Source organism: Penicillium daleae (assembly GCF_028827525.1).
Source record: "Penicillium daleae strain IBT 16125 chromosome Unknown utg000002l_segment0_segment0, whole genome shotgun sequence".
Classification (NCBI taxonomy): Eukaryota; Fungi; Ascomycota; class Eurotiomycetes; order Eurotiales; family Aspergillaceae; genus Penicillium; species Penicillium daleae.
In genome coordinates this window covers 5,309,997-5,332,731 of record NW_026623150.1, presented here as the reverse complement: position 1 = coordinate 5,332,731, position 22,735 = coordinate 5,309,997, and the positions used below count along the sequence as shown (strand labels likewise).

General features: G+C 49.1%; 8 protein-coding genes across 8 annotated transcripts; 5 read left to right on the top strand and 3 right to left on the bottom strand.

Moving 5' to 3' along the window:
• Nucleotides 1–776: 776 nt before the first annotated feature.
• On the bottom strand, nt 777–2,603 carry N7458_002804 (uncharacterized protein; the record flags this gene model as incomplete). The annotated part of the gene is made up of 1 exon (XM_056906187.1): nt 777–2,603. One exon carries the CDS (start codon nt 2,601–2,603, stop codon nt 777–779), a length of 1,827 nt encoding a protein of 608 aa, XP_056770294.1.
• Nucleotides 2,604–5,186: 2,583 nt separating this feature from the next.
• axeA (putative acetyl xylan esterase) lies at nt 5,187–6,444 on the top strand (the record flags this gene model as incomplete). The annotated part of the gene is made up of 3 exons (XM_056906186.1): nt 5,187–5,403; nt 5,472–5,728; nt 5,794–6,444. The coding sequence occupies 3 exons, from the start codon at nt 5,187–5,189 to the stop codon at nt 6,442–6,444; spliced, it is 1,125 nt and encodes a 374-aa protein (XP_056770293.1).
• A 918-nt stretch (nt 6,445–7,362) lies between these two features.
• Nucleotides 7,363–8,336, bottom strand: N7458_002802 (1-(5-phosphoribosyl)-5- ((5-phosphoribosylamino)methylideneamino)imidazole-4-carboxamide isomerase HIS6; the record flags this gene model as incomplete). The annotated part of the gene is made up of 2 exons (XM_056906185.1): nt 7,363–7,646; nt 7,697–8,336. The coding sequence occupies 2 exons, from the start codon at nt 8,334–8,336 to the stop codon at nt 7,363–7,365; spliced, it is 924 nt and encodes a 307-aa protein (XP_056770292.1).
• A 188-nt stretch (nt 8,337–8,524) lies between these two features.
• N7458_002801 (uncharacterized protein) lies at nt 8,525–9,507 on the top strand (the record flags this gene model as incomplete). The annotated part of the gene is made up of 2 exons (XM_056906184.1): nt 8,525–8,872; nt 8,929–9,507. 2 exons carry the CDS (start codon nt 8,525–8,527, stop codon nt 9,505–9,507), a joined length of 927 nt encoding a protein of 308 aa, XP_056770291.1.
• Nucleotides 9,508–9,659: 152 nt separating this feature from the next.
• Nucleotides 9,660–10,129, bottom strand: N7458_002800 (RidA family protein; the record flags this gene model as incomplete). Its single annotated transcript, XM_056906183.1, has 2 exons — nt 9,660–9,952; nt 10,018–10,129. 2 exons carry the CDS (start codon nt 10,127–10,129, stop codon nt 9,660–9,662), a joined length of 405 nt encoding a protein of 134 aa, XP_056770290.1.
• Nucleotides 10,130–15,147: 5,018 nt separating this feature from the next.
• N7458_002799 (uncharacterized protein) lies at nt 15,148–16,964 on the top strand (the record flags this gene model as incomplete). The annotated part of the gene is made up of 5 exons (XM_056906182.1): nt 15,148–15,423; nt 15,492–15,732; nt 15,782–15,850; nt 15,908–16,354; nt 16,408–16,964. 5 exons carry the CDS (start codon nt 15,148–15,150, stop codon nt 16,962–16,964), a joined length of 1,590 nt encoding a protein of 529 aa, XP_056770289.1.
• Nucleotides 16,965–18,217: 1,253 nt separating this feature from the next.
• N7458_002798 (LITAF-like zinc ribbon domain-containing protein) lies at nt 18,218–19,007 on the top strand (the record flags this gene model as incomplete). Its single annotated transcript, XM_056906181.1, has 3 exons — nt 18,218–18,402; nt 18,453–18,701; nt 18,767–19,007. The coding sequence occupies 3 exons, from the start codon at nt 18,218–18,220 to the stop codon at nt 19,005–19,007; spliced, it is 675 nt and encodes a 224-aa protein (XP_056770288.1).
• Nucleotides 19,008–20,375: 1,368 nt separating this feature from the next.
• Nucleotides 20,376–21,317, top strand: N7458_002797 (ketoacyl-synt-domain-containing protein; the record flags this gene model as incomplete). The annotated part of the gene is made up of 1 exon (XM_056906180.1): nt 20,376–21,317. One exon carries the CDS (start codon nt 20,376–20,378, stop codon nt 21,315–21,317), a length of 942 nt encoding a protein of 313 aa, XP_056770287.1.
• Between the last annotated feature and the right edge of the window lie 1,418 nt (nt 21,318–22,735).

The following is a 22,735-nucleotide window of genomic DNA, read 5'->3' as shown; positions in this document are numbered from 1 at the left end:
GCAAGTCGACATGGGATCGCTCGGGTGACTGCCCAATGCCGCTCATGTAACGGAGATTCCCCCTTCATGTGGATGGAATAATTTGACGATTCTTTGCATTCGTTCATACCGATTGCTCCCCCTCGCCCCCGCCGGAGTTTGAGGTGCATCGTGCAGAGTGCGGGGGATCGACGACCGATTGTGAACAACTTCCCGGAGTACCGGAGGGGAATTCCCCGGGGAATGCCTTGCAGATTCGCCCCGCTACGTTGGTCTTGCAGATGGCCCTGAAGAAATGATGGTTGTCCTGTTTCTGAACTCAGTGAACTGCTTACTTCCTAAAGGGAAAGAATCGGGAACCGGGAAAAGTCTCGGGCTTCTGATCTACTTCTATACGAAGTGGGGATATTATTTTAGCAGTCCTGACTGTGCCCCTCTCTTAATACATCAATTTTGTCACATCGCGCAGGCTAGCATCGAAGAGGGGGAGCATCTACAGTCTGAACAAGAGTTTTGAGAATTTTCCTGTAATTGACGTTCTAGCTTACCTTCGCTGCATCCTTGCCAAGGAATGCATCTTCATTCCATACAAGGAGGACAAATTGAGTGTATCTATGACTTTGTGCTCTTTAAACATGACGGAGAAAGAGAGAATATAGAGTGAGACCAACAGTGCATTGGAAGGTTATAACCTCAAACCACAGTTATGCCGTAATCTAGATGAGAGAAGTACAATAAGATGTTCTGGAAGTATAAAGATAAACCACACCCAATCCGACCACCAGAGGCCCCTATATTTAGAGGCCGTGTGAGTGGAAGAAGTCAATGAAGTCAAAGAAAGAGCGCTTGAAGTACCGCTCCTGGGTAGTTTGATTGACAACTTGCATGCCAAAGTGCTGAGCAAATGATCCAAACTCCCAGTTATCAAGCATACTCCACCCGACAGCACCAATGATGTTAATGCCATCCTCGTGAATACAGTTCAGGATCTCAGTGAGGAATGCTTCATAGTACAAGGAGCGGGGCAGGTCGTTCAGTTGCGACGCCAGGTCGGCCTCGGCTTCGGCGAAGACAGGGAAACCAAATTCAGAAACCATGATGGCTTTCGGCTGGTATGTCTCCCAAATATAGTTCATGAAAGCACGGAAATACTTCGGGGTCATATAGGGGTAGGAGTTGGAGTAGAAACCAATTTCCCATCCGTTAGAGCTAACAGATGTGGTGTTCACGCAGTTCGGCCACAGGGAATGGCTGGGGTCCTTGGCACAGGCTTCGACTCCGTCATCTGGTGGGAAAACAAAGGTTGCTGTGTAGGGGTCGACCGCGAAGAAGTCGGACTTGCCCTTGTATCGAGCCAGAGTCTCGGGAGAAAGGGGGCGAGACTCATTGGTGCAGGTCGACGTCACGCTCTCAGGAACGTCCTTGCCCAACCAGGTCGGGTTGGACATGATACCCAGAAGATAGTCCTGGTACCGATTGGTAGCAGCAATATCTTCCTGGCTGTTAGGATCCAGAGGAACACCGAAGTTGTCGGCATTCTTGTACGACATCATTCCCTTGCCGCCCATTGACTTGTACAAATCATACACCTGGGTGTGTGCCTCCAGGAAATTGTACATGCCCTGGAGATTGCCAGATTCATAGTAGGGCTCGTTGATAGTAATCCAGATAGGCACGCGGTCGCCGAACTCGGCGAACAAGATCCTGGAGTAGTAGACAAAAGAGTCGACAAATGTACCATTCGCAGCCCCGGAATTAAGGGAGAGATAGGACGTCGTTACATTTCCACCTTCCATCACGAACTCGTACGGCTCGTCAGCATGCACGATAGTAACCATGGGCTTCACACCGTATTCGAGGCAGGTGTTGATGAGGTCGTTGTAGTGGTCAATACCCTCCTTGTTGACAGGGGTACCAGCACCAGCAAAGGGGAGAATTCGAGTCCACGAGATAGAGAAAGAGTAGTATGGGATTCCCATAGCAGCAATGCGGGCAATGTCCTGCTTGTAGAGATAGTAGTTCCAGTCGGTGATATAGTCCGGCGACTGGTCCGCATTGAAGTTGAAGTAATCCAGGACACTAGGTGTGCGGCCCTCATCCTGGATAGCGCCTTCAATCTGACCAGCCGAGGAAGCCACGCCAACAATGAAGTCCTTGGGAAAGGTATAATCCTTTGCATTTGGTGCATCACTGTAACTGAAACCGGCTGGTGGGGGCATGACGAGAGAGGAAGACGGTACTGGAGTAGCCTGAACGGTAGTCGAGATGCTGAAAGTTGAAATGGAAACATTCGGCATAAACGTAGCCCAGCGACGATTCCATTCCGCTTGGCCATAGGGATTGTCCCAGTCGGAGGCACTCGCTTCATTCTTGTTCCACGTGGTGGTCTTGACCCCCGATGGCATGATGGCCTTCATGGAGGCTGCAGGCATGTACGTCGTCACTGGCGACGATGTTGGCAGAGGAGTCGCATAACGCGTCGAGGTCATGGAAGAGAAGCTGTAGCTGCTGGGCTTGGAGCCGTGCCGCTTCACAACTTGGCCAGCTTCAACTGGCGGGGCAGCGCTGACCAGCGGTACACACGCAGCAGCGATGGCCGCAATAGTCGCAGTTTCGAACCGCATGACTATAGTTTCGGGACTAAAGCAAGAGGATGAGGTCCACAAGACGATTGAAGGTGCATGAGTCGAGGGCTCACCATAGCTACTTATATACTGGATTTGGAGGCCCCGATATTTCACCGTCCTAGTCACTCCAGCAGCATGTCACAATTTCCCCGCAAACATGCATATAACCCTCATTTCCCCTTGAGCAATCCATCTTTGCGGGGTCAAGTGGAACCACATCCATACAGAAGCCTAGGAGATTTAGAAAGCTTAGTATTGCTTTCCCTCGTGGCGTAATTGCCCAATACCAACGCACAGCGCCAGGGGACACGAAACTCAACAAGATATGTGCAGAATGATGGGTCGATGGGCAGTCCAAGCTCAAAGGGAGTCAAGTTACGGTGTAACCGGGCAACTTCGATGTTTCGAAAGAAAGCCCCTGTCACATCAATGCCAGACCGGGCTTAATTGGCTCCACTCTAATTTGATAGTCGGGGAAATGCATCACAGTCATTTCCCCACACTTCGATAATTTCCCGAAAAACATGGGTATTCCCCCGACCCCACAATCTTCCAGAAACTCGGTATGTCTAATTAGAACATTAGTCAGGCAAAAGACATCGCTCTCAAAATGCTTTAAGCTGCACACGCACGGCACTCTATACACTAGGACTGCCAAATTCCCCGTGCTTTCCTCATTTTCGAGACCGACCGGTTAGTCATGTCATGGCCCACAGGATTGCTGTACCATATATACTAGGCGTTTTAGCCTCTCTTTCTCTCTTTACAATCCATTCACAGCATCAATGCAGGCCAAAGATGTAATCTACCGCAATCGAGAGACGCAAATTGCATAATAACGGGGTCCAAGGGTCAGACTCTATGCATGATTGTATCTTTCCCTCAAGGCGCTGCGACTTGGGGCTACAAGTCTTTCTTGAAAGGCATCCAAACGGTCTACGAGAATTCTTTATAATATTTTCTGGTCGGGACTTTTAATAGAGAGAATTTGAGAATTTCGTTCTAATACCTACGGGAAATTCTTATAATAACAGTTTATGCATCGTACAGACGATACTGACGAGGGGAGAGATGCATATCCTTGCTACTGTTACACAACTCGATTAAACGAAGGTCAGTTCACTGAACTAGCCTCACACATCAATTGACTGATACTAAGGGCTGCCGCTTTGTTAGAGATATGGTAAAGCGCTTTGCCCACGGACGAGCCAGAGCCTTGGAGCTACTATCGGCCCAGATAAGGCATCGATTGCCGTTCGCTCGATTCGAAATCTTTTCTAGGCTCGTCCAAACAAACATTCTAATTCAACTCAGTAATTATGTGCCTTAATATTAGCTAAAACTGGGTTCGTCCATCAGAAAGAGGCGCTTTTGTTATTGTGACGTTAGCGCTCATCTCCTCATGGATGCTAAACCCCTCCAGTTCCTTCATCACTACACTGCGGCTAGACTAGTATTACCTAACGAGTGGAGGCCAGTAGTGGGGGTAAACGAAGCTGAGTCTTAGAAGAGGTTTATGACAAACATGCTCAGTTTGTTTCCTGGGGCATCTTGAAAATGTATACAATAATTTACGATATGTTTCGTGGTCATCCAGACTTGGAGCTATTGCCAAATTTATCCATGCATCTATCTGGTTTGTCGAACCAAACCTTGAACGTGATGAAAGTCCAGGATTTCCAGAAAATAGTATCCAGTATGTATTCTGCTATTACTATAAAGTGCAGGAAATGGGTTTTCCTTAATCGTGCTTTGTACCTCTCAGCAGTCGGTCGTAAAATATTGAGCCTGTAAGTGAATCTGGGGGCATGAAAGCAGTTCGACGTTGAATAGCCAGGCGTTGATGTGAACCTAAATGTGGCTTGATGACTGCTAAATCACGAATTGCTGGTCACGCCAGAAGCTTCTTCTGTTCTGATTCGGCTCCATCCTTATCGTTTTCGCCAACGACTGTCTCCAAAGCTCCGCTCCGCCGACAAAGCTGACTGATTCCATGCCTGTCATCATTAGCGCAAACACGAAGAGAAGTCGGCTGCATACGAGTTTCTCTCTCCAGATTGCCTAAATAAACATTATTTGTGGAACTATCTAGGTTAACTTTAGACACCTATCCACATTAGGAAAGGAGCACGGCCCGAACAGACCGACTCGCGGATCTCAACCATCTCAAAACAGCTATGATGGATAAATTGTGGGGTTTCGTCACGGTGTGCGATCTCCGGATCGTGCAGATTACGGTCTACATATGTTGCCAATGCGGGGGAAATCTGCCCCCTGGCGGTTTCAGCTACCTTAATTTAGCCTGGGAACACTTGCGGATGAGATACGAGTGAGAAAATGCAACCATTTCGCTTCCATTCGTCCGAGGATGCTAAGCAACCCAAGCATTCAGCCAAAATGCGAAGATAGTTCGAATGTCGCGGAATAATCAAGGATCTATTTGATGTTAGGGAAATTTTAGAGGCAGGATACACTCAGCAAGTTTAAGATGATAAAGAGCTAAGAATGTCCCTCTGTTGATGGCCCAATGCTCCTTGGATTTAGTGCAGCAACAGCGACTCATAAAAATTTCTGACCATCATGAAGAATATATCTTTCTCTTTTCTTGCTACCTTGTTCCTTTATCTGACATTGTCCTCTGCCAGAACACTGGGCAAGGATGTCAGCAAGCGAGTCACCGCTGGCTCCCTTCAACAAGTGACCAGCTTCGGAAGCAATCCCTCTGGCACTTTGATGTACATCTATGTTCCAAATAAGTTGGCTACCAACCCCGGAATTATCGTCGCAATTCATTACTGCAAGTGGAGATATTCCTTCCTGGATCGCTCTTATGTTTGGGCGATGCATTAACAACGAATGATCCAGGCACTGGAACCGCCCAAGCATACTACACCGGATCTCCCTATGCACAGCTGGCAGAGGAGTATGGCTTCATTGTCATCTACCCTCAAAGCCCTTATAGTGGAACCTGCTGGGATGTCAGCTCTCAGTCTGCTCTGACCCATAATGGCGGCGGTGACAGCAACTCGATCGCCAACATGGTGACCTGGACTATCAGTCAATACAATGCGAATACCAGCAAAGTATTCGTGACGGGATCCAGTTCTGGAGCCATGATGACGGTAATTGCTCATTGTCTTCTTGATGTGTCGCTCCACAATATCCCGGCTGACTGGTATCAACGCAGAACGTCATGGCAGCCACTTACCCTGAGCTCTTCGCTGCGGCGACAGTCTACTCCGGCGTTGGTGCGGGTTGTTTCTACTCTTCCAGCAACCAAGTCGATGCGTGGAACAGCAGCTGTGCCCTAGGCGATGTCATCAGCACTCCCGCCGTCTGGGGCGGCATCGCCGAAGGCATGTACTCCGGGTACTCTGGTTCACGACCCCGAATGCAAATCTACCACGGCAGCGCCGACACGACTCTTTACCCACAGAACTACTACGAGACTTGTAAGCAGTGGGCCGGCGTCTTCGGATATAACTATGACTCTCCCCAGTCGACCCTCGCCAACACCCCGGATGCCAACTACCAGACCACCAACTGGGGCCCTAATCTTCAGGGTATCTATGCCACAGGCGTAGGTCATACAGTCCCCATCCATGGAGCGCAGGACATGGAATGGTTTGGCTTTTCGGGTAGTGGTTCGTCGTCTACCACGACTGCGTCGGCGACCAAGACCAGCACGACGACGACTTCTACTTCAAGCACCTCGACTTCCACCGGTGTAGCGGCGCATTGGGGCCAGTGTGGAGGCTCTGGATGGACAGGTCCTACTGTGTGTGCAACCGGATATACTTGCACTCTCGTCAATGCGTGGTATTCCCAGTGCCTGTAAATGAGTTCCTTGCCGTGGCATCACATCAAGAAATCGAGAAGTTTTGTCTAGTTCGAGGTCCATTTGACCCAACCCTTCCCACAAATAGTAACAAAATACTTGACGTATATCTATTGATGACAAAGAATAGCTGGTTCAGCCAGTCATGGGAAATGTGTATATGCTCTGCACGCAAGGCTTGCTCTTGAAAACGCAATAACTCAGACCGAACCCTCTTGAGAAATATGATGGAGTTACTATTGGTTGACTATATACCAGACGTCACATAATCCGAAATAAAAATCTCCTCTTCCATGAATCGAACCCCCAATTTTCTCATTCTCTATGTACTTCACCCCGATGCTCTGTCGCAATCCCACGATGCCGAAGTACATCGCCTCGAGTAACTCCATGCCACACTCAATATACGATATCCCCTCTACGTCCTCACAACACTATTAAAAAGGCCCTGTCAAAGAATAAAATTAATACACTAGAATCTAAAGGCTTTATAAAAAGGTTTATACCAAAAAAGAATATAAGAAGGATCTTTACCGCGAGGAGGTGCTGCCACCACCTCGCATGCCCACCCGCCCACTCTCCCCGCCTAGGAATGTGCCCGACCATCCGTGGAGTTATACTCAACACTGGAGGCCGTACCTATTCCTATCACATGTTTGCCCTTTTCAGAGCACACCCATAGGTCAATCCCTTGCGGGAGACCACTAGGCCATATGAGGGGGAGAGTGCTTGTTGTAACTGGGAGGGACCCTTGACATGTCCCAGCGGTCCATCTGATAATACGACATGCTGTCATGTAAGGTGTCTACTAGATTAAAACAACATGAACCAGATACTGATCACTTTATTGATGTATAAAATAAATTCATATTCATCATTCCCTTCGCCAGGGTCGTCTATTTTAGTTTGGTCTCATCATCAATGACTCTTGTTCCACTCGACACACTCATCAAATGTCACTCCGGAGCCGCCAAAAATATCCAAAGCACTTCCAATAGTTAAGTCCACCTTTCCCTTGCTGCTGACATGAACTTTCTCCAGATCCTGCAGGCTTCGGGCACCACCAGCGTAGGTGATGGGGATGGTACACCATTCAGCCAGTTTGGATACCAATTCCTCGTCGACGCCTTGCTGCAGACCCTCCACATCAGCAGCATGAATCAAGAATTCGGAACAGTAGGGCTCCAGAAGGGCGATGGATTCTGTAGAGAGTTAGTTTGAAATGTCTGTCGGATGGACTTGGTCATCGTACCTTGGTTGATTTCCATCTCTGTGATGGTCTGCCATCGGTCCATTGCCACGAACCAGGTATTGTCCTTTCTCCGGCAGCTCAAATCCAAGACCAGCTTCGACTTATCGCCACCAAGAGCTGCAAGTACCAACTCAAGACGCTCAAGCGAGAACTTGCCCGAGGGGAATAGGAATGAAGTGATGATCACCTGTTGTTTCACATTCCATTGATTAGCGTCATTGATCAAGATAATGAAAACAATGCCGAAACATAATTCGGCCCTCCTAACAAAGAGTCCTCGAATTTCTGTCCGACGACAGAGCCAAATGGAAGAGCCCAAAGCTTGGGCCAGAGCACTCACCTTCTCGGCACCATGATCAATCCAGTATTGCGCGTTCTTATCCGTGATTCCTCCAGCCACTTGCAACCCATTAGGCCAAGCCTGAATCGCCTCTAATGCTGCCTCTTCATTTCCTGGTCCAAGCTTCACCACGTGCCCGCCGCGCAAGTTGCGCTTCCGGTACAGCTCCGCATAGTGACTGGCGGGGAGCTTTGAGACGTAGTTAGTCTTCAGGTCTTCGGCGACATTGCTGAGAGTGCCGCCCACAATCTGCTTGACCTGCCCCGAGTGGAGGTCAATGCAGGGCCGGAATTGGGTCATTTTCCCCAGCAAGTTGCAAGTCTTCGAGGGAAAGAATGACACCAAAGGTCCTCCGCCGCACCTCCGATATCGAAGCCCCTCTATCGTTATCGCACGTGACCTGAAGCTTGGTCCCCAAAAAAACTTCGGGGAGCGTCGCCAACTGACCAACAAGTTTCTGCTCGTCTTTTTCTTAATTCACATACATCATGACCGGAAAACGGAAGAGAGAGACTGCCATTGTCTCTCGGTCTACCAAAACCAAAGAGACAAGCCCTCCACCTGCGAGCGACGCCCAGGACATTTTCCGCAAATATTTCGAGGCGCAATTCGAACCAATCGAAGACGACGTACCTTCCAAGCGCGATGCTGAGGAATCAGACTCTGGTGACGAGGACAACTTTGAAGATGACGACGATATTTCGGAGCCAGACTCTGATTGGGATGGGCTCTCTGGGGAGAGCGACGAAGAACACGTGGTGGAGGTTGTTGAACACAAGGATGCCAGTCTCGGAGCAAAGGACTTGATGGACAAGAAAGCGCGCAAGGCATTCATGGTATATTGTCACAACTTTTAATCATCCGATCCACAAGCTAATTATCGATATGACAGAGTGCGAAACCCCCATCTTCCGCGGATGAGAAGAAGAAGACTACCAAGGCAACGAAGAAGGATGACTCGGATGACGACGCCAATGATGCCCAAAATCTGAAACACGACCTTGATTTGCAACGACTACTTCGAGAATCGCATCTCCTCGACTCAGCCTCAGAACTCGCGCCGACCGGCAAGAACCGACTGAAGGCTTTGGATCTACGCATGCAAGACCTCGGAGCCAAGGAATCGCTCTACAAACAGAAGAACATGCCCGATGCCTTCCGACAAGGTATCAAAGCGAAAGCTATTTCAAGGGATGAGAAGCGACGACGGGAGGCGAAGGAGAATGGCATCATTCTTGAGAAACCCTCCAAGATCGCCAAGACAGACAACAAGCGAAGAGAGCGTGGCATTGGAGGATCTTCTATCGGCAAATTCTCCGGAGGTACATTAAATCTGAGCAAGGAAGATTTACATTCTATGCAAAGTTCTCGGGGGCGCAGTAGCCGCGGTGGTCGCGGTGGGCGTGGTGGACGTGGTGGGCGTGGTGGGCGTGGTGGAAGAGGCGGGAAGGCCACAAGAGGTCGCTTCTGAGACAAGCATCTCGCCATGAGATATCGTTCTTGCCTCTTCGTCTACCTGCGCTTCATGCAAATGCAGCTATGACCCATACAATGCTGCCTTGGCAGCTCTTCTCCTCGGGATCTCGGAGACCTGCAGCATAACCCTCCATCCACCCAGGGCTCTTAAGGAACATGAGCCACCACCTCGATCTCCACTCGCATAGCGTCCTGGCCGAGTTTCGGCACTCCAACACAGGTCCAGATAGGCTGATGTCCCGGCATCCACTTCTTGAAGTTGCGCACCATGGCCCCAAGTGCCTCGTTATCCAACGGGATGTGGTATGAGTTGACCCGGAACACCTGCTCCCAGCCCTTGCCGCCGGCGTTCTTCAGGTTGAGCTCGACGTTCTCAAAGGCCTGGTCAATCTCAGCATTGATTTCTTGGTGGATCTCTCCGGTCTTAGGATCCCAGCCACCTGTCATTAGAACATGTCAGTCCCTTGGCTTTGTATAGAATAAGAGAAACAAAGAACAAGCGCACCTTGACCTGCGCATTCGATACGATCACCAATTCGGACAGCTTGGCTGTACCAGTAGTTTTCCTTATTCTGCTCGCCGACACCCTCATAGTTGTAGTATTGTAGATGGGACATTTTGTTAAGTGAATTCACCAAGCAACAAACTGATGGCTATGGTGAGATTGGCTATGCTACAACATCAAACAGCGGGCGCCGTACCCTTTTTATAGATAGACCAGCTATACTATGGTATTATTATGGGCCTAACGAGATTAGTCTATCGGCCAGCGAGAGCTTTCTATTTGTTGCCAGAATTTTCAAAACGTGAGGGGGAAGGCGGAATATGCATTCCGGTGGAGTGCACCGTCAATGCTAGAGGTCATTCCCAACGGTGCTTCTTGCGGGGAGGTCGTACAGAGGATTTCAAATCTGGCTAGGTACAGATTACCTGTATGGCGATTGTTCTTGTGCATGTGCCTCGAATATGCCGGATCAAATAGGAACTGCTCATCTTGTATTCAAGACAGAGCCTCCATCGAATCGTGAAACCACTCAGGATATCCACGGCTTTAGTCACCCAAAAGACATAGTGATTCGATATCTTGAGGTTAATGGCAATCAATCTGACTAGCTGCAGGAACCTCGAAGTTCATGTTCTCTCTGTGGCTGCCTGGAAACTGCTGGTTAGACGCCTAATGGCGTCGAAAGAGTGTGTTGCTCTCTGCCAAACCTACCAGTCAGAACGTTTGAGGCTGCAAGGGTTCTCCGACGAAGCTGCATACAAGTACATGAATTCTGATCCTGTTGCCTTCTGGCATTTGTTCACCGACTATTCCTTTGCGTCAAAGACCCCTTTATGCCTCGTGCAGTGTGGCAATTGTTCATCGTGCACTCCGCAAATGTGGACTTTTGAAAAACGCGAAATAAGTCAACCTTATTGCATGTGTATTGGATACTCTTCCACGCCATCTTATATTTTGCCAAGGTTCCCTAAACCGGCCTCGGGCGGTTCCACTGCAGTGCAGATGTCGTGCGCGTCGCGGGTATTCATCCGAGGACACCGAGATCACCTGTTCTTCAATTAGAGGCATTGTCAATATCCAGTTGATAATGGCACTGACCATGGGCATATTGTCACTTCTGCCGGATTAGTACCGCATTAGTACCGCATTAGCATCTTTCTCGGTCCTACATTAGCGGCGGATAGATAACCATCATCCAGAATAGGCAACCAGCTGCCCAGCCAAAGGTCCGCCATGCAAGCAGATGCCAAGAAACGAAGAACCATAGCTCCGCTATCCAACAGCGGACGAGATGTGATCGTCGTGCGTGAGTTCGAGCCTAATAAAAATCACTTGGCAAGTTGTCAATTTTGATCAAGGGGGAGGTAGCCAGGAGTGATCGCCACTTCTCCATACTAGTAGCGTCATGAAATTCCCCAGCATTCCCCAGCTATCCTGTCAAAATTCTATCGTTAAGGATCATCAGGAGACTCCTGGGAGCTCTTCCAGGCCAATACTCGCATGTTTCTCTAGTGGTGACGTCTCCAGGGTCATCTGTGGTGTCTCCCATTTGGAAAACATTCCAATGATCACACCATCGGCCCGGCCCACTAGTGATCGTCATGGAGGATGATCAGGGGGGTTCCGAGAGATTCGTAGGGCATCCAGTAGCATCCAGCAGACCCAGAAGATCCAAAGGGCCCCTTTCTCTTAGGTCTCGTATGAGTGGAATTGTTCACATGGATAAATCCACCTGTTGAGCGGAGTAGTCCAGCTCTGGAGTAAGAATGAGTCTTTAGATGCCAAGGTGGGCTCTTGATAACTAGCTCTGAAACTTGTAGATAGTTAACCTTCCTTCAGTCAAGAAGTCAGCAGCGCTCATTCTGCTCTGCCCAGTCTGCCGTCTTGCTTGGCGTCATAGAATTGAGGAAAGCCTCGAGTGGTATGCATAGCACAGCTTTGTGGGTTGCCACTATGGACATTGGCGACATCGAGGATGTTCTTCATGTTATGGGAGATTCTGGGAACTCATGCATCATCATTTCACATTTGTATCTTCTCCGACCGTTTTGGTTTTCTCAATCTCCATACTCCGTGCATAGAGAACTGCCGTGATGATTCTTAAGGGGTTGAGCAGTATATGTCCCAAGGCCATCACGGGTAGTGGGTTTCAGCTCAAAGGGGGCTGTGCTAGATCTGTGAAGAACATGGCTAGTGCGTTTTATTGAAACAGAAAGCATCGATCGACCAGGCTTTCTTCTGGATTCTAGGCAAGCCTGCAAATGAGAGTATATGTCATATTCGGTTGGACTACTGTTGAAGACTCCTGGTTTAGATTCTGTATTATTTAGTAACTATCCCCGCAATGGGTAGGTTTGGGAACTTGTCAAAGATGGGCGTCTTCTGTCGCCTCTACCAATTCTTCCCCCGTTCAGTATCTGACTTCAGATAGCGGAGATATCTCTCGGGGAGGAAAGCATATTATGCCAAGGAGTCTCTCGTGAGGGACGCTAAGCAGGCCGTGAAGCAAGTCGACTAACTACTATGTATGTATCCCTACTAGTGTCTCGCCAATACGCAGAACATTTTCTAGCTTCGATGACGAATTGGCTTTCTGCAGCCGACCTTGAAGAATCCCATCAAGGACGAGGAAGTGAGTTAGTTGTCGATGAATGGGATAGGAAGGGCAAGTTCGGCACGAAGGAACGTTTTGCGGGAGTTGAAACAGGATGTCATGCATTTTTTGTGTCATTGGACTCAATTGTTTACCTTGAATAAACAACGTGGGCAGGAGTCCATTCATGAGAGGATGACTTACTAGATTCATGCCGGGGCCGCCACCGTAGATCTCGGAGACCGGAGTAGCGGGTGGAGATTTTTGGAGAACCCAGCACGGGTTCTTTTCCCTTTCTAACATCTGATGAAGTCAATACCACCTGGCTCGGCGATTTATAATCTTGAGTATGTTGTCAATCTGCCGGCCGAAGGAGATCTCCAAGCGCTATCTCGTCTTCAAGGTCATGGTGTAACCCTACGCCAACCAATGCATTCAGGAAAATCACGATTAACGGTGATCCCGGGTGGAGATATCGGGTATTAATCAAGCTGATGATATCTATAGGCCAATAGAGTGGCGCTGGCATCATTCACCATGCATGAGGGCATGAGGGGGTTGCAGTCGGCTACCCGACTCGGGATCCTCTCGGCGGAGGGTCGCGACCACAAAGATCGGGCACCGGCGGAGAAAGAGGCTGGGCGCAAGTATCGGGGACGTCTTGGCTAGGACTGAAAAATCGGATGCCTGAAAATGGCTGCATAGGCGGCTTGTCAGCCAAGATAAGAGCCCTACCAGCCTTTGGGAATATACCCTCAACGGTAGCGACGCCTGCCCGAGGTAGCAAAACAGAAATCCTCCGACGAGATGTTTGGTATCAACAAATGGCATCAGCCGAGGTTTTCCGGCGGGCGATCATCCGGCAGACAAGGAACAGCTCTTAGCTGCTCCACAGGGATTTCCAAGCAGCTTCGTACATCGTTCCATGACCCTTGGTGAGAGCCGCCAATGGTTGGAGGGGAGCTTGCCTGATAAACTTTGGAACATTATGCAGCATCCAGCAACGATATAAGCACAATTGGGACTTGGATTTGTACAGCACCCCCCTGTCCGGTGCAGTAGTGCCAAGGGGGAAGAGGAAAGTGAGGTCAGTGGGGCTGATCGACGGGAGAGGATTGGTACCATTGCCCACCGGCGAGATAGGGGCCGTTCGGTTGTCGATCATAGCCGGCTAGCGTGAACCTAGTCTTAGGTCGAGAGGCGCATTCCTGACCCTTGGCACTCCACCAACGATGTCTGGATTCAATGAATTGCAGATGCATTGGTTGTGTTAGCGGGCGGAAACAGCCTCGTACGCTTATCTGGCCTTGGGTGCATCATCATTGGACTATCTCGAGGCCCTGAATCCTTAGGGTCTTTTTCTGGACCCAACATCATGGTGATCAGTGCCTAAGCAGCAAGGGCAGTAACACATCCCCTATATAGATGCTCTTCAAAAGCAATAACAACAAATAACAAATCCATAATAGGAGAAGGTCTACGTAAGCTAAGCAATCAGTAGATAGCTTGTGGAACGGACGATTTCTTTTGTCTTTGTTCCCCCTGAAACACGGTATGCCGTTGGAGGACCATTCTTGGCATTTACTTGACGTCTCTAAATCGTCACAGGTGAAAAGCATCAAGCCTATCCGGTGGAATTTCTCCCACCATGTGCAAGATGCTGGTCTTGCCAAGACCGGCATAGTCCTTCACGATTGGCTTTCTGCCTCTACCACGCTGTTATCGTGCGGATTCGAGACCTGCATGACAACGGGACAAATAGAGCAAGAGTACGGCGAGATCAGGATGTGAATTGTCGGAGAATAATATCTCTCTCGTAACAAATTCTTCAATAATTCACAAGTGTGTGGCGCACATGCTATGCAGATCTTCTCGTAGTCGATACATAGGACACGCGGCGATGACCCTAGAAAGAATTCACTGCGGGTAATGGCATTTCAGCCACGAAGCTTGTCAGTTGAGATTATGGCGCTTTCCAAGACACCGTGCTGAAACGAATATTTAGATTCTTTGTATTTGTATCCAAGAAAAGGCCGCTGGTTGTTGTGGGCTATTGGGGAATAGAGGTGTGGCACGTTTTGAAGCAACTAGTTTCAAATCACCAGGGTCCTTTGTGGAGCATACGTACAAGTAAACTAGAAGCATTCAGTCTAGAATTTGAACCCGCTGATCAGCATCTATCTGTCATATACCGCAGCGTCCGGCATTACCGTCTTCGTCCGATCCTTGCCACCATCTACTAATTGCCAAGGGGATGAGGGAGGGTGGTCTCCTGGGCAAAATCCACAGTGGAGTACATGGCCTTGATTCTTCTCAGATACATAGGCTTGTCTGATATTTTCGGACTTCTGCTACCAGGGGGACTCAGGACTGACGTCTGAGTACAAAAGGGCCCATTCCATTCCAATCTTGAGACACAAGCCAGATACATCCTTCAAACCAACGGAGCAGAAACTCTACTTTTATCTGTCTATATTGATCATTATTCTTCCGAGTCATGCTGCCATAGTCTTGTTTTTATCAATCTTTTCTTCAAAATGTCACAAATCAAATTCTCAGGTACTCTGAAAGAGCCCCAGGTCACAGAAAGCTCTGTTGCCTCTAGCCCTAGCCTTTCGGTTCAGGATGAGAAACAGCTCGCAACTCCATCTTCAGATTCGATCAACCTTGAGAGCCAAATCCCCTCACCACCACCGTACCATGTTTTCAGTCGGTCTCGCAAATTGCAGATGGTCTACATTGTTTCCCTCGCCGCCATCTTTTCCCCTCTATCTTCTAATATCTATTTCCCCGCCCTTGGACTTATTTCGAAGGTGATTAGTTACTCCATTCCCAGAAACAACAGCGTCCATTGAACTGATTCATACCCTCTAATGAGCAGGAGTTGAATGTCTCTATCTCTCTTACTACCCTGACCGTCACGGTTTATATGATCGTTCAGGGCCTAGCACCTAGCTTCTGGGGCTCTTTTTCCGACGTCATTGGCCGCCGTGTGATCTTTATCGGAACTTTTGTCGTTTACATCATTTCGAACATTGCGCTTGGAGTCTCAAACAACTATGGAGAGCTCATGGCTTTCCGCGCTTTGCAAGCAGCCGGTAGCGCAGCAACTATCTCAATCGGTACTGTCTCTTTTCCCTTCCCTTCTAATGTGTTGACTAACCAGTGTAGGTGCTGGCGTAATCGGAGACATTACCACATCAGCTGAGAGAGGAAGCTTGGTTGGTGTCTTCGGCGGAGGTAAGTCATCCACGAATAGTCAGCAGAACCAGATCCATAATACTAACATCTCTCAAGTCCGGATGCTTGGTCAAGGAATTGGTCCCGTCTTCGGAGGCATTCTATCTGAGTATTTGGGCTATAGGTCCATATTTTGGTTCCTTACTATTCTATCTGGATTCAGTCTATTCTCGATTCTCTTCTTCCTCCCCGAAACCTTGCGTACCGTCGCCGGAAATGGCACCGTCCCTCTTCATGGAATTTACAAACCCTGGATTTATTGTATCACTGGCCAGGAGCATGCTAAGAAAGGCGCCGTACCATCGGCAGAAAAGAAAAAAATTACGGTCAAGACTGTGGTAGCCCCTCTCGGCTTCTTGGGTGAGAAGGACGTCTTTATTACATTGTTCTTTGGTGCGATCGTGTATACGGTGTGGTCGATGGTGACCTCGTCGACATCGGATCTGTTCGAATCTAACTACGGTCTTAATACACTGGAGGTTGGTCTTACATTCTTGGGTAATGGTAAGTAACTCTTTGATACATCACTTCAAAGCTCGTCTGACGATCTCTTCTAGGCTTTGGCTGCATGTCTGGATCGTACGCTATCGGCTACCTGATGGACTTCAATCACAAGTGGACTGAGCGTGAATACTGCGCTAAACACAACCTTCCTCTCAATACACGCATCACATCCAAGTCTCATCCTGACTTCCCAATCGAATACGCGCGCATGCGCAACACCTGGTGGATCACCGTCCTCTTCATTGTGTGCACGGCCATGTATGGAGCATCCCTTCGAACTCATCTGGCGGTTCCCGTTATTCTACAGTATATTATTGCTTATTGTGCCACTGCCATCTTCACTATCAACAGCGCTCTTGTCATCGATCTATACCCTGGAGCTAGTGCCAGTGCGACGGCAGTCAACAATCTAATGCGGTGCTTGGTTGGTGCAGCTGGTGTCGCTGCTATTCAGCCCATGATCGACGCTTTAACAGCACAGTGGGCTTTCTTGCTGCTGGCTGGTATCACGCTGCTCATGTTTCCCTTGCTAGCGGTTGAGATGCGATGGGGCGCAGGATGGCGACAGGAACGCACAGAGCGCCTAAAAAGAAAAGCTGCTTCTACCTGAGCAGCCGATCGACAGGGACGACCGAAACTATCTTCAAGAGTAACTCGGCTCGATGCTTGAGTTTTGTCTCGGAGAATCTTTCTCTTCAACAGGAGAACGGGATTGGACTGTGAGCGATAGTCTAAATAGAGTGGGCACTGGGGCGGGTTTCACGACATAATGATTTGGATTCAGCGTGTCTTCGAGGTACATATTTAGATTTTTGCTTCTCTGATAATTACATTTCTTGGATTGTGCTTGTCCTTTTGCAAGTTGCATATTGTATACCTAGATTTGGAGAGAAAATTGTTACCTGAGGAGGTGCTGGACACATCAATAATGTGGCAAATAGTCTTTTGGCTCTTCTTACAAAATAGTGTTTCAATTTTCCATCGTCTAGCAAGCTGGCGCATAGGAAGCGCGTCGGGCTCATAACCCGAAGGTACCTGGATCGAAACCAGGGTTTGCTATCTTTTTTTTCCTGCCAAAATCCACCCCAAATCAACATTTTCCTCCCACAAATACCTTCACTGGTCTTTTTTTTTTCATTTGTTATTTATTCTCGATATTTCCTCGATACTTTTTATCACTGTAACCGAGCTGCCGTATTCGCGATCGTTTATAAACTAACTCATAGCTAGGAGGAGTGTCGTGGCCGACCGAGAGATATATTTAGATATTGAGATGTACACCAACCTTAGTTGTACCCATCGAGTGAACGGACCTTCGCTACTGGACGTTCAAATGGGTTCGAGGTACTTCGCAGACTTGTACTTAATATCTCACAGTGGTCCAGAAGATGACACTCGACGTAGGTAGATATTTGGACGGGTACATGGTGAGTCTACGTGTGCCCAAAAGCCAAAATCCCATAGGGTGATGGGAATAACTGGAGGTAAATTTTAGATCCAAAGGGCAATGCGAGACGAGAACTGCCTTGAACCTTGACCAGATAGCTTGCGGCTCAGCCACTCAAGGAGAACTCGTCATCGTATAAAATTCTCGTGTTGTCGCCTCGCTTATTCGCTAGCACTCGATGGGAGGCTCTTTGGGCGGCCCCGAAGCCCGCAGGGGGCCATGCGCCCGTGTTTTGACTCGATCAACGGGCTTAGCTTCCAGATTGGGACTGGGGTTGGGGCCGAATGTTAATTCCTTTGATCGCCATGCAATTTGTTTGACTTTTAGAAGAGAGCCTCCCCCTCGTCAACCTTGTTATTTCCTTTCTTCCCCAAACAATCAACCTTCCGCGCCTACTCACGCGTCCAATTCCCATCATGGAGCACAACAAAGACTCAACCACGGTCAGCCCGGTAGCTGATGCTACTGAGACCTCTCGCAATTTTAGCCTTGCGACACCCACAGAGACAACTGCGAACAACATCAACACCAGCACCACCCATCCCGCAGGCGAATCGGCACCGGAGATCACCACCGAAGCTTCGCCTCCGAGTTATGAACAGTATGCCTCCAAACGTGATATTGATGATATCTGCTGACTCCTCTCTATAGACACGACAAGGAAGTCATGCCAGCATCAGTACCAGCCGTTGCTTCCACTGCCCCGACCTCTCCTCCGCTTGAAAAGACCGCATGGCAATCTGCCACACAGACCCCAGCTGCCCAGCCAGGCCAAGGCCTGATTGCCCAGAGAACAGCCGACCTGAACCAACTCGGTGAAGAGCCGCGCCTGGTCAACTGCCCCTTCTGCCACCACCAGGTCATGACACGAGTCCAGAAAGAAAGCACCAGTGCCACAGGGTAAGTTCGAGTCCATAACAAACTGATATAAATCTCGAGATCCTTTCGAAACTAACTTCCTGCAGAATGGCAGCTGTGGGCTGTTGTCTCTTCGGCGGCATTATCTGCGCCTTCCTCCCCTACTGCATGGAAATGTGCCACGATAGCCACCACTTCTGCACAAACTGTGGGCAGAAAGTAGCCATTCGGCCACACGATGGCCAAGTGCAGGTGTTTTTGCCGCAGAACCCTGTGGTCACAGCGCCTGGGCAGGTCCAGCCCCCGCAAGCAGTCGCAATGACTCACGAGAACATGGGCAAGAACTAGTTAATGGCCGTCGATGTAATACCCGTTCAATAATGTCTCACTTTTTTTTCTCTTGTCCTTGGCCCCCTCTTTTAGTGGCCTATCAGCGTTCAGATATCCCTGTGACTTGTTAACGACTCATGGGCCCCACTTGGCGTGAGGCTCAAGCGAATTCAATTAAATTGTCCCCATATTTTGCCGACCGAGTAGTTAGAGGCTGTGCACCTTGAAATGTGTTCTTACTCTCTGCTATAGTTGATGATTCACATTGCCAATAAGAAATTGCGTCCATAGTTGTATCCTCAATCGTATTCCTGGTTTCGCATGAACGATATCTGTCATCATTTCTATTCGCGGAATGCATTCGCGCCTTGACCCACATAGCAACTGTAGTTTATGTATCGCTGTACTTGTACTCCGTAGTCTCAGGCCCTAGAGTAGTAAATTTTCAATAAATCATTTTGTGATGTGTGATCAAAGCGCTGGATAACTAAAGTGGTAATTTTAACCTTTGATCGACATCATGGCAACGACCCAGTCAGATATGCTTAGTTTCATCTCTTTTCGCACATAATGCACAAGTTCCCGGAAACTCGTCTCAGATATTTTCTCAAGAAAAGGTTCATGTAATGTCAGAATGGAGACAATGTCCTGCCCTGGTTTTGGCAGCTCTTTCACCGTGGATCGCTCGACGGAGCAGCCCGCCTCTCTCAGCTTGCTCTCTATCTCATCGACAAGTGGGAATTTGCAGGAATCACTGCACAACAGCGATATGGCCTTCGAAGGGTTGTTGTCCTCGACAAGCCTGGGAGAGGCGATAATGAGGGCATTGGCCTGGTATGGAGCCTCATCATCATAAACAACCGTAGGTTTGCGGAATCCCACTGCTATCAGCTCTTGTGCCCATCTCCTGGGTGATACATATGGCTCCGAGGCACGGCCATCTTCTTCATCGAACTACTATCCAGCAAGAGTACCTATTGTATAGTTCAACCACCTAAAAGTGGAGCACAACTCATTGAGGAATAGACGGCCATCAGGCCGAAGAAGTTTTTTCACATTGGCAAGCGTTTCACTGAGCTTTGGGATCGCATGGAGGACACTTGTTACGATTATTATGCCGTAGGAGTTGGGCTCAAAGCTTTGGTTGGCGGGATCCTTCGTGATAACCAAGACTGGATACTTGACGTTGGAATAATTGGAAAACCGATCCCTAGCTTCGGCGAAGAAACCCGCAGAAACATCAGTATACGAATACAAGCTGTACAGTCGTTCACTGTGAGAAGAAAGACTGTACAAAACGGTTGCAGTGGCGCCACCGTTACGAGCACCAATCTCCAGAACCCTCAGCCAGGGGTTTGCATGACAGTATGCTTTTGCAAAGCACACATGATCCCGGCGGTCTCCCAAGTTATACAACTGGGTGAGGGTGTTGTCCGCAAAGTACCAGTTCCAAGAATCAGCTTTGCCTTCGAATATGTCCCCATTGGCATCGAATATTTTCCTAGGAGCTTTCCTCTCCATTTTGAGTCGAGATCTGGACCGCTCAAATGTGGCGATCTTCACGCGATCTTCACGCCTGACAACAGAGACTCGTGGACCGAGGCAAGGCAGACGCTCCAGGAGCTCGATCGCGACAATGCTGTTAGCATCGCCACTATCGAAACCTTGGCTTTAATAGTCGCTTTGGATGAAGCGCCACCTCTGACTGCAACCGAGCCCGTAAGCCAGTTCCACTATGGAGGTAAAAACGATGCGGCAAACCGTTGGCAAGACAAGTCAATTCAGTTCGTGATCTGCAGCAAGGGTATTTCCGGTATTGTTGGCGAACACACAATGCTGGATGCTCTGACTTTAGATGAGCTCATGGGTGATCAATTTACAGCCACCCACGCTTCACGCTCGCGCCATGCCGCGCACGACGGCCTCATCCCTGTTTACATGCCTCTCAAGACAGACACGGCACTTGACACTCGCATGATCAAAGTCCAAGGCGAGTACACGGCAAGCATGGCAAGCATGGCAGGCTCTGAGCACGTAAACATGCTCTCCGGTGGCTACGGCGCAGCCTTTTTGCGGGCCCAGAAGTTGTCCCCTAAGAGCGTCTTCCAAATGGTCGTCCAGCTTGCCGCCCTCGCCACGTTTAGCTACATCCCCCCATGTTGGGAGACGGTCAATCAAGCACACTGCCATCTCGGCCGCGTCGACATCATCCAGGTCGTCGTGCCCGCCGTCGTCACCTTCGTGCAGGCTGCCGCGGACTCTCCGGTCCCAATGTCACAACGCCGCGCTCTTCTCGTCAACGCGACTCACGCCCACTCACGACCATGAACAGATCAGCAAGAAATCTTGAGTAGGAGCGCGCTATGGCTGCACTGAGGGAGCTGGCAGAGACGCCAGAGGAGCTGCCTACGCTATTCCATGACCCGGTTAATCCCAGAGTGCAGCCTGTGCTTCTGACAAGTAACTGCTTCGAGGTGGGGATGATGGAAAAGGGAATTTTTTGGAGAGATCCTGAGTTAATCTGGTTGCACTACGAAATGATTAGAGTCGAGCACGCAGAAACGTCTACTGGTGTGGCGATCAAATGCTAACCGATCGGGGCAGTGGGTTCATCTAGATCGTCACTTTGGAAGCTCATCGTGCGAATCGCTTCCGTGAGAATGTGAAGGAGGCAGTTGCGCTGGCCAAACAAATCGTTCTTGCGTAGTTAGTTCCATTCTGTCACGACTCGAACCCTTTGCCTGTCATCTCGACGATCTGTTCACTGGTTTCCCGAATAGGAAAGGTGGCGTTGGGGATTTGTTGATATCTTGAAGACCATCTTGTGTCTTTGCTGTCTTCTTCCCGAAATAAATGTATTCGGGGCCAACGGAGGCGTGGAGGTATGTACAGCATTCCGTAGAATCTGGTCTTGGCAAACTGGCGGGGACTTGCCTTGATTTCCGAGGGCGCTAGTATATTTCTAGTTTAGCGCCAGGGGGCTTTTACTGATATCCAAACGTGGACTGCATAATAATTCACGGGGAACCACATTCGAAATCTTCCCTTCCCCCTGTGGGGCAGGGTCTGAATATCTTTGGGTAAACTTGTCCGCCTTCTGAGCACCGTCTCGGAGATCTCCCGATCCCCCAGATTATGGCAGTTGACAAGGCCCCAGAACTCGACAGCCCCTACAACCACTACCACGTTCATGCTGGTGCCTTGTGTATCAGGCCTCTCGCCCTACCACCTGCCCAAATAGGAAATACACGTGCAGCTCAAATTTATTGCAGAAATCGACAAATTCCCCCACGAAATCATCTTCGCCCTACGAATAACTTCTTGCTGCTGATCACCATCATCGTCCTTCATTTTCCTGCTACTGATCCTCTTCACGACTTTACACACTGCCACCCATCAACCGTCTCCGTGGCGCAATCGGCTAGCGCGTCTGACTGTTAATCAGGAGGTTGGAAGTTCGAGCCTTCCCGGGGACGCTTTAATTTCTTTTTTGCCACACTTGAAGTGGGTACAAGGCGGAGTTTTTTTGATGACTGGGTCCTCGATCTATATACAGAAGACAACAGGTCTCGCCCTCCAACACCTCAGCAGAAAATTACGCATTATCTTCCTGAGTATGCACGGGTAGACGCCAGACGTCGCACTGTCACTAGACACTTACGCGAATATGAGAATGGTGGATTCCAGCTAATTCAGGGTTAAGATAGGCTGATTTAGGCGAAAATTGCTGCGGATTACTATTGAAC